The 10,056-nt window shown below is 51.2% G+C and overlaps 1 protein-coding gene across 7 annotated transcripts in view; it reads left to right on the top strand.

Annotated features, from left to right (window-relative positions):
• Positions 1-6,503, top strand: part of CTRC (chymotrypsin C) — a 16,171-nt gene extending 9,668 nt beyond the window's left edge. For 2 of the 7 annotated variants that reach the window (XM_017869503.1, XM_017869508.1), the window contains 4 exons: positions 746-871; positions 1,714-1,850; positions 3,858-4,010; positions 4,940-5,649. In XM_017869503.1, the coding sequence (XP_017724992.1) occupies positions 746-871; positions 1,714-1,850; positions 3,858-4,010; positions 4,940-5,247 (724 nt within the window). In that variant the 3' untranslated portion in view covers positions 5,248-5,649. Of the gene's footprint in view, positions 1-745; positions 872-1,713; positions 1,851-2,889; positions 3,036-3,857; positions 4,011-4,482; positions 4,914-4,939; positions 5,650-5,735 lie in introns of those variants that run through there. The other 5 variants (XM_017869510.1, XM_017869529.1, XM_017869518.1 and 2 more) reach the window with 5 other exon arrangements.
• Positions 6,504-10,056: the final 3,553 nt, after the last annotated feature.

The raw sequence follows: 10,056 nt of genomic DNA, 5'->3' as shown, positions 1-10,056 counted from the left end.
TAGAGACAGAGTCTCATTCAGTGGCGCCTTCATGGCTCACTGTAGCCTGGACCTCCTGAGCTCAAGCGATCCTCCCACCTCAGCCTCCTGAATATATAAGACCCCTCCTGGGTCTCTAAGCACACACCACCAGGCACTCCCAGCTAATTTTTCATCTTGGTTTTGTTTGTTTGTTTTTTAACTTAGAAGCCCAAACCTCACCACAAGTTTTCTGTTTTTTGTAGAGATGGGGATTTGCCATGTAGCCCAGGCTGGTCTCAAACTCCTGGCCTCAAGCAATCCTCAGGTCTCAGCTTCCCAAAGTGCTGGGATTACAGGCGTGAGCCATTGCACCTGGCCTGAGATATTTTTAAACCCACACCACTGGGTTCGGAATAGACAGGAGTAGGCCAGCGTACAAGTGAGGGGCAGTTAGGTGGATGCCGCAACTCTGCAGGCAAGAGCGGTGGAAGCTTGGATGAGTTTATTCTCACAGCCGCACTGGGAGTATGTTCCAGTATTGACTCCCCCTTACAGATGAGGGAACTGAGGCACGAGGCTACACAGCCAGGAGCAGCAAGCTCACAACATGAACCCAAGTCCCTTGACCCCAAGTCCTAGGCCCTTTCCCCTCACCCTGGGAAAGAACAATGGGGACACTCTCTTCCCCCGAAATGAGTCCCACCAAAGCCCCAAGCTCCCTCTCTACCCCACTGGCTGGCAGGACCAGGGGGCCACCCTGACCTGGTCCCTTTCCTCTGCCCAGCAACGACCGGACCTACCGTGTGGCCCTGGGAAAGCACAACCTGGAGGTGGAAGATGAGGAAGGATCCCTGATTGTGGGTGTGGACACCATCTATGTCCATGAGAAATGGATCTCCTTACTGGTACTGTGAGTGACAAACTGCCCATCCCACAGCCGCTGGGGGCAGTGTGGAAGGAGGGGTCCCCAAGACAGAGCCGCAGAGCCTGTCGCATCCCACACCTGACACCCCATCCTCACCCTGGACAGCCAGCGAATGACTCTCTTACACAAAATGGCAAAATGCTGAGTGGAGACAAATACCCCTCGTATCCCCTTCATTGGCCAAGACTCCCAGGAAGGTGCACAAGGAAGGCCCCCCACAGTGTCTCTTCAGAGGCTGGGCCAGGGCTAACCTTTACTGAGTGCCTACTGTATGCCCACATTGCAATGGACACTTTATATGTCATCTGTTATGCAATCCTCACAACAGCCCTGGACAAATAACCGAGGTTCAGAGAGGTTAAGAAATGTGTCCCAGGTCACACAGCCCACTTTGTGGCAGAACTAGGAATCAAACCAGGTATGTCTGGGGAGGCCAGCTTGTATGCCTGTAACATGAAAATATTAAAACTGGCATCTGCAGGTGCCATCTTTGGCATTAGAGTTCTCAACTTGCTATAGCTTCTGTTTCAATGGGCGCACAGCCAGCAGTGGTTTCCAACACTTCCACCCCCACCTCCCTCTGTTAACCCTTTCCCGAGGTGATGACATGTGAGAAGAAGCCGTCAACAGGGCGGGTGATCATGTTAGATGGTGAATTGTTCGTCCCCACATCCCCGAAGGTCAAGAAGCAGCTGGCAGTCAGGATGTTCGTGAAGGACCCCTGAGCACCCTGGGCCTGACTCCCAACTCACAGCCGGAGCCCCTTAGCCTGGACTTGTGGGGCCAGGGTCCTCCTGCCCACTCACCCTCTCCACTTTGGATTCCAGCAACGACATTGCCCTCATCAAGCTTGCAGAGCACGTGGAGCTGAGTGACACCATCCAGGTGGCCTGCCTGCCGGAGAAGGACTCCCTGCTCCCCAACGACTACCCCTGCTATGTCACTGGCTGGGGCCGCCTCTGGAGTGAGTATCGTCCCTGGCAAATCCCGAGAGCCTTCCTGAAGGAAGCAGCATGCCACCCACTTTCCCTTTCTGCCTTCACATTTTCATGTCTTTGTAAACTTTGTAACAATAACAGCTACTATTTATTAAGTACATACCATGTGACAGACACTAACAAGGGTCTCTGAGAGATGTGGTGAGGTTTAGACGAGTTAGAATTTGTCAAGTGCTCAGAACAGCACTTGGCACATATTAAGTGCAGCATAAATAAACGAAAATAAACCATTTAGGGGTTGGGGGTGACATCTACCGTATACCATATGCCCAAATAGATCCCAGTGGAATTAAAAGTTAAATGCAAATCATGAAACTGTGGGATACTTAGAAGAAAATGCAGATCGCTATTTAGAAAATCCTGGGGGAGAAGCCAGGTGTGGTGGCTCACGCCTGTCATCCCAACATTTTAGGAAGCTGAGGAGGAAAGACGAGTTGGGGCCAGGAGTTCAAGACCAGCCTGGGCAACATAGTGAGACCCTGTCTCTACAAAAAAAAATGTTTTAAATAGCACCGTATGGTGGTGTGTACCTGTAGTCCCAAACTACTCAGGAGACTGAGACGAGAGGATCACTTGAGCCCAGGGGTTTGAAGCTGCATTGAGCTGTGATCTTTCCAGCCTGAGCAAGAGTGAGACCTTGTATCAAAAAATTAAAAAAAAAAAAAAAAAAGGAAAGAAAAAAAGAAAATCTTGGGGGTGGGAAAGGCTTTTAAATGTGTGACAGCAAAGACAGAGACCTGCAAGAAATGATTGACAACTAAACCCCCAGAATCCAATTTAAAGACAATTCAACTCAACGCTGTAGCTTCCTTCTGCCGGCAGCCTGCTCCTGGCCCTCTGGGACCTGGGCTTGCCTCTTGATGAAGGGCAGGTGTGTGGTCTGCACAGCGTCTCAGCCGGTGCTCCCCTGGGTCCCGTCCCAGGCCTCTGCTCCCTGAAGGCCTGGGGAGGGGCTGGGCTGGGCTGCCCGGCTGCCTCCCTGGTCACTGCTCACTCTCTCCCCAGCCGACGGCCCCATTGCTGATGAGCTGCAGCAGGGCCTGCAGCGTGTGGTGGATCACGCCACGTGCTCCAGGTTTGACTGGTGGGGCTTCAGGGTGAGGAAAACCATGGTGTGTGCTGGGGGCGATGGCGTCATCTCAGCCTGCAACGTGAGTGACTAGGTTCTGCACCTTGTCCCTACTCCAAGTGGCCAAGAAGACGTGGGAGGAGGGGGGTATGATGGACCAAACCCTTCCCCTGGGAGGAGAGTGAGCGAGCCCTGGCTGGGCCAAGCAGGCTCAGGGTAAGCCCATCACCCCTCCAGCACTGTGGTGAGAGCATGAGCATTGAGCATGAGTATCTGAGTTCAAGCCCCAGTCCCACCATTTATGAGCTGCGGAAACTTGGGAAGGCCGTTGAACCTCTGACCTCAGTTTTTCCATCTGTAAAATGGAGTTACAGTAACCACTTCACAGGGTTAGGATTAAATGAGTTTAAAGGATGCAGAAGAGGCCTCACTGAAGTTTCTACACATGTTCCTCCATGCCATTTGCTCCACCAGTCCAGGGAGACCAGAACCAAAAACATCTGAGATAATCAGGGAATGTCCTGTTTTCACACACACAACCCTTTCCCCATTCTCGCCCTCCTTCCTCACCTTCTCAGGCCTCTAGCACAGCTACCAGCATCCTCACTGCTCTGAGTAGCTCACAGAGTCTTAGACAAGGGGACCTGAACAGCTAGGGAAACTGAGGCATGGAGCGGAGTAACATCATCCCAAGATCACACAGCAAACCAAGAGCTAGTCGGACACCCCAAGGCAGCCCCAAACCACACTTCCTCTGCCTCCCTCACCATGGGAAGTCTGAGGCCAAAGCTGTCTACTAACTAAGGCTGAGAAACCAACCCACATCCCCCACCCCAACCCAGCCCTGCTTCCCAAGCCTGCCTCTCGGGGGCCTGGTGGCTGATGCCCTCCCGGTCTGATGCAGGGGGACTCCGGTGGCCCACTGAACTGCCAGCTAGAGAACGGTTCCTGGGAGGTGTTTGGCATCGTCAGCTTTGGCTCCTCGCAGGGCTGCAACACCCTCAAGAAGCCGGTAGTCTATACCCGGGTGTCCGCCTACATCGACTGGATCAACGAGGTGGGTGCCGCCTCCACAGCTGTCCCTGCACCTGTCAGCCCCTCCCCCTCACTCGCCCACCCCCTCACTCATTCATGCATTTATTCATTCATTCATTTATTCACTTACTCATTCGCTCATTCCTGCCCTTATTCACTCATTCATGCATTTAGTCACTCACTCATTCATGCATTTATTCACTCATTCATGCATTTATTCACTCATTCATTCATGCATTTATTCACTCATTCAGCATTTATTCACTCATTCACACATTTATTCATTCATTTATTCACTTATTCATTCACTCATTCTTGCATTTATTCACTCGTTCATGCATTTATTCACTCATTCTTGCATTTATTCACTCATTTATGCATTTAATCACTCATTCTTGCATTTATTCACTCATTCATGCATTTAGTCAGTCATTCATTTGCTCATTCAGTGATTCATTCATGCACTTATTCACACATTCACTCTCTCATTCCAGAAATATTGGTTGAGTGCTTCCAGTAGGAGGCCTTAAGTTGGGTCCCAATAAGGATACAGTCATCGACTCCTCCATCCATCCATCCACTGCCTTCATCAAGCACTTATGTCCCTATCCAGGCCCCACACCAGTCTCCCCCAAAACCTGACCCTCTGAGACTGTGGCCCAGCAGAGGAGACAGATGGTGTGGATGGCCATTTATCATCTTGAGAGGGGAACAGAGGGTCACCCTGGGCTGGGGGCTTCCCCACTGGGGACAGGGTGTGTTCCAAGACCCCTTTGCACAATAACCTGAAATGCTGAGGGGCTCAGACCCCTTGGACAGGGATAAGGCTGGCATGTGAAGGCTGGGGGCCGCCGGCCATGTCCCCATGGACCCACCCTCCGGGCAGAGCCTTGTGCCGCCCCAGAAGATGGCACAGCTCTGAGTCCCTCACACTGTTCTCTGCTCCTCCAGAAAATACAGCTGTGACTTGTTGCTGGGAGCGGCGACAGGGAGTCCCTGCAAGAGCAATAAACTTACTTCTCCCAGGGCGGCCTGGATCCTTGATTTGCACGGCCTCTAACTGTTGCTTCCCAGCTCTCTGGTGCTGCCCCTTTCCACACTATGCAGCCAACAAGAGAGCCCACTCAGCCAGTTTCCCCCACCCTGCATTAGACAAGTGGGGAAATGGAGGCCCGGAGAGAGGGCCAAGGAAGGAGCCTCCTGGGGCATTAATGGGAGGCAGGGGGCTAGGGGTGGAGAGTCCAGGGAGTCTTGCATGAAGCTGGAGGGGATGGGAGTTAAGGACTCATCAGACACCTTCCCCACTCCATCTCACAAGCTGTGAACAGGTGAGACGCTGATGAAATCACTCGCTTCTCTGATCCTACCTCCACCGAGGGGCCTGGCAGGTCCTCACGGCCCCCAGCTGCAGATGGAAGACAGGGTCTCCCCAAGAGCAGCCTCCTCCAGGCCATAAGAGGATGGCCAAAGCTCAGGGACAACCACTCCTGGGGAAGGGGCTCCCTAGCAGGGACCCCCCCAACCCACCCCGCAGCACAGACCCCACAGCTGTTGTTGGCAGGGGCTCTCTGCTTTGAGATGTGTTTAGTGAGCCAGCCCCTGTGTCCTGCCCTGTGCTGGGCATGGTGAGGGTAAAGGAAGAGGAGGAGACCCCAGCATCACCCTCAGGAGACACACGTTTGAAGAAGGCAATGGTTTCCACACAGAATCACAGTGGTCAGAGCTGGATATGCTTTCATTGCATTAGACAGGTGGGGAAACTGAGGCCCAGAGAGAGGAAGGAGTTGGGACAACCGGCAATGCCTGATCCAGCAGAAGAGAGTTCTCCTGAGGCTGACAAGAGGCCAAGAGGAGCCAGAGATGAGACAGACCCAGTGTCCGGGGAGGGACACGCCAGGGGGATCGGACCCTGATGATGGGGGTGGCCAGAGATGAGAGGGACCCAGTGTCCAGGGAGGGACATGCCAGGGGATCAGACCCTGGTGATGGGGGCCTCTGGCCTGGCATGCTCCTGGGAATGTCCTGTTCTGTGGAGGTGCCCCCAGCCCAGCCTCTGGAACCCTCGCTGGAGAGCCCTCAGCTGCAGCTGCCTCAGACTGGCCCAAGAGTTCTCCCTTTTCTCCACCAGACTTTGTCCCCTGGGAGTGGGGACCATGGTGTGACTCCCACACCCCAGTGATGCCAAGGCAAGTCTCAGGAAAGACTTGACTTACTCGACAAGAAGTGGGGGCTACAGGGAGCCCAGCACCACCCAGACCCGGGAATCCAGGATGGGGGGACCCCAGCTGTGCAGGAGACAGACCAGTAAATAGATCATTAAATTCCCTGGTATACGTTTGAAAACAGAAATACAGACCAGAAGCATAGAAACGGGACACTTAAACCAGTGTCAGTTGGCAGGAGGAATTCAGGATGGCTTCCTGGAGGTGATGATGCCCAAGCTTGGTCTTAAAATTTGACCAGAAGGTACTCAAGCACAGAAGGTAGTCCTGTTTTGCTTAATCCAAACTTCACTCCCAGCTAGCCTCTTCTTTTTTTTTTTTTTTTTTTTTTTTTTTGAGAAGAAGTCTTCTCTTGATGCCCAGGCTGGAGTGCAGTGGCACCCAATCTCTGCTCACTGCAAACCTCACCTCCCAGGTTCAAGCGATTCTCCTGGCCTTCAGACCTCCCAAGTAGCTTGAGATTACAGGCACACACCACCATGCCAGCTAATTTTTTTTTTTTTTTTTTTTTTTTGCAGACGAAGTCTTGCTCTGTCGCCCAGGCTGGAGTGCAGTGGCACGATCTTGGCTCACTGTAAGCTACGCCTCCCAGGTTCACGCTATTCTCCTGCCTCAGCCTCCCGAGCAGCTGGGACTACAGGCGCCCACCACCATGCCCAGCTAATTTTTTTGTTTTTTGTATTTTTAGAAGAGACAGGTTTCACCATGTTAGCCAGGATGGTCTCGATCTCCTGACCTCGTGATCCACCTGCCTCGGCCTCCCAAAGTGCTGGGATTACAGGTGTGAGCCACCGCGGCCAGCCTCAGCTAAATTTTTTGTAATTTTTTAGTAGAGATGAGGTTTCACCATGTTGTCCAGGCTAGTCTCAAACTCAGGTGATCTGCCCGCCTTGGCCTCCCAAAGTACTGGGATTACAGGCATGAGCCACCAGGCCCAGTCTCATTCCCAGCTATCTTCTTTTGTGTATGTCTTTATATTGGGGGTTATAAATGCTAAATGCTTGCTGTCCTCAGATCCCTTGTAGTTAGGGAGCTAATTACAAAGTTAATTAATATTGCAATGTTATTTAAGAAATGTTAAATAATATCTAACATTTATCAGGCACTTAGCATGTGCCAAGCACTATCCTATAGGTTTTACATTATCTCAATCCCCAAAAACAACCCTGTGAGGTAGATTACTATTAACATCATGCCCATTTGACAGATGAGAAAACTGAGGCCAGAGAAGGCTAGTGACTTCTCAATGTTTAACTAAAAGGTGATGGAGCCAGGATCCAGACTTTAGTGATCTAACTCAAGGGCCTGTGCTCCTGTCTACCATGCTCGGCTACCCTGCAATGTAAAACATCCTCTGGAAAAAAAAAAAAAACCTTTCCTGATAAGAAGGATCTGACATAGCTGATGCTGCCCCTTGCCCTTCTTCCTGCCTTGAATATGGACGTGATGCCTAGAGCTGAGGCAGCCATCTTGTGGCCAAGAGAATTACACAGATGTCAGCTTAGACCTCATCAAGCTATAGATCCAATGCCAGCCACCATTTTCCTCTGAATGTCTGGCTATGTGAAAAGAATACATCTGCACTTGTTTTAGCCACTGAAGGTTTTCAGTTACTTGCTAATCAATTCACTAGGGAACAGAAGGGGTCACTTTCTAGCCAAGGGAACAGCATGAGCAAAGCTATAGTGACTGCTTGGAAGAGAACTCCAGTATTGCCAGAGCATAAAGTCAGGGGTAAAGGCAGAGTGACCAATTGTCCTGGTTTGCCTGGACTGAGTTTTCTGAGACACGGATGTATCAATGCTAAAGCCGGAACAGTCCCAGCAAACCAAGATGGTTGGTCACCCTGGCAGGGAGGAGCAAGCGACAAGACTGGAAAGGAAGCAAACGCCCTTATGGAAGGCCTTGTGCAGTGGTAGGGGCTGCTGGGACTTCATGCTGAGGGCAGTGGGAGCTGTAGAGGGCATTTAGATAGAGAAGTGGTCACTATGGTCCGACGTGTACGCTAAAGTGTCCATCAGACAGCTGTGGGGAGGGTGATTTGGAGCAGGCAAGAGTGGAGGTAGAGAGGCCAGTAAAGAGGCTGCTGCAGCAGTCTAGGCCAGAAATAATACAGCCTAGATGGAGGTGGTAATGAAAAGGAGAAAAGGGAGGTTTCAGTAATTATTTAAGAGGCACAACTGTAGCACTGAGCAGCAGGCCTCCAGCCCCACATCTACATAAACTTCCAGGAATCTGTTTAATTATCAAAACTATTATTTGTCAGGAGCCAGACATGGTAACATACACCTGTAGTCCCAGCTACTTGGAAGGCTGAGGCAGAAGGACTGCTTGAGCCCAGGAGTTTGAGACCAGCCTGGGCAACATCGCAAGACCCTGTCTCTACAAAAAATACAAAAATTAGCCAGGCGTGGTGGCATGTACCTGTGGTGGCAGCTACTTGGGAGACTGAGACAGGAGGATCACTTGAGCCCAGGAGGTCAAGGCTGCAGTGAGCCGTGATCGTGCCACTGCACCCCAGCCTGGTCAACAGAGACCCTGTCTCAGAAAACAAGAAACAACAACAACAAAAATGACTATTTGTTAGCTAATACATGGTGAAACACAACCCACAGTTCAGTTTGTTCAACAAGACTGTAAAATTTGTCCAGGCGCAGTGGCTCACACCTGTAATCCTGGCACTTTGGGAGGCCGAGCTGGGGGTGGATCACCTGAGGTCAAGAGTTCAAGACCGGCCTGGCCAACATGTCAAAACCCTATCTCTACTAAAAATACAAAAAATTAGCCACATATGGTGGCATGCACCTATAATCCCAGCTACTCAGGAGGCTAAGGCAGGAGAATCGCTTGGACCTGGGGGGTGGAAGTTGCAGTGAGCCGAGATCGTGCTACTGCACTCCAGCCTGGGTAGGCAAAAGAGCGAAACTCTGTCTCCAAAAAAAAAAAGAGTGTAAAATTCTCAGCTTTGGGGACAAGATCCACTATTATGCCCAAGAATCAATGCCTATGTATGGTAAACAGAATAATGCTCCCTGCAAAAGATGTGTACACCCCAATCCCCAGAACCTGTGAACATGTTAACTTACTTGGCAAAAGAGATTTTTCAGATACGATTAAATTAAGGATCTTGCCATGGAGTGACCATCTTGGATTATCTGGGTGGGCTCTGTGTAATCAATAAGGGTCCTTAGAAGAGGGAGACAAGAGGGTCAGGGTCAGAGAGAGATTTGAAGATGCTACGCTGCTGGCTCTAAAGGTAGAGGAAGGGGCCACGAACCAAGGAATGCAGGCGGCCTCTGGAAGCTGGTAAAGGCCAGGAAATGGATTCTTCTCCAGATCTCCAGAAGGAAACAGTCTTGCCCATACCTGAACTTTAGCCCAGTGAGACAACTGTGGACTTCTGACCTTCAGAACTACAAGATAATAAATGTGTGTGTTTTTAGTCACTAAGTTTGTGATGATTTGTTACAACAGCAATAGGAACCAAATTCACCATCCTTCCTCCCGTGTTAGAAGGCAAAATCCAAAGCACACTGTGGTGGGTGTAGTGGGGAGGGAGAGGGAGGGGTTGGGAAGGACTCCCTGGGGTCTGGCTAGGGTGACAGTAGGAATTTGTGGACTTTGTCCAAGAAGTCACAAACTGGTGGCTGGAAGGGAGGGAAACTGGAAATATAGGCACTGACCCTCTGACTTCCACATTCTGCCTGGGGGCTGGGAGGCCTGGAAGGGGCTACTGAGAGCCCCACGAGCCACTGATCCACTAGGGTGCCATTGGGTGCCTAATAGCCGTTGCGTGGCTGGCATGTATTGAGCACTCGGTAATTTGTGTTAGGCTCCACCCAAGGC

This window comes from Rhinopithecus bieti, unplaced genomic scaffold (assembly GCF_001698545.2).
Source record: "Rhinopithecus bieti isolate Rb0 unplaced genomic scaffold, ASM169854v2 scaffold_758, whole genome shotgun sequence".
NCBI lineage: Eukaryota > Metazoa > Chordata > Mammalia > Primates > Cercopithecidae > Rhinopithecus > Rhinopithecus bieti.
Note: the sequence above shows the minus strand (reverse complement) of the source record. Positions and strands in the feature narration are given on the sequence as shown.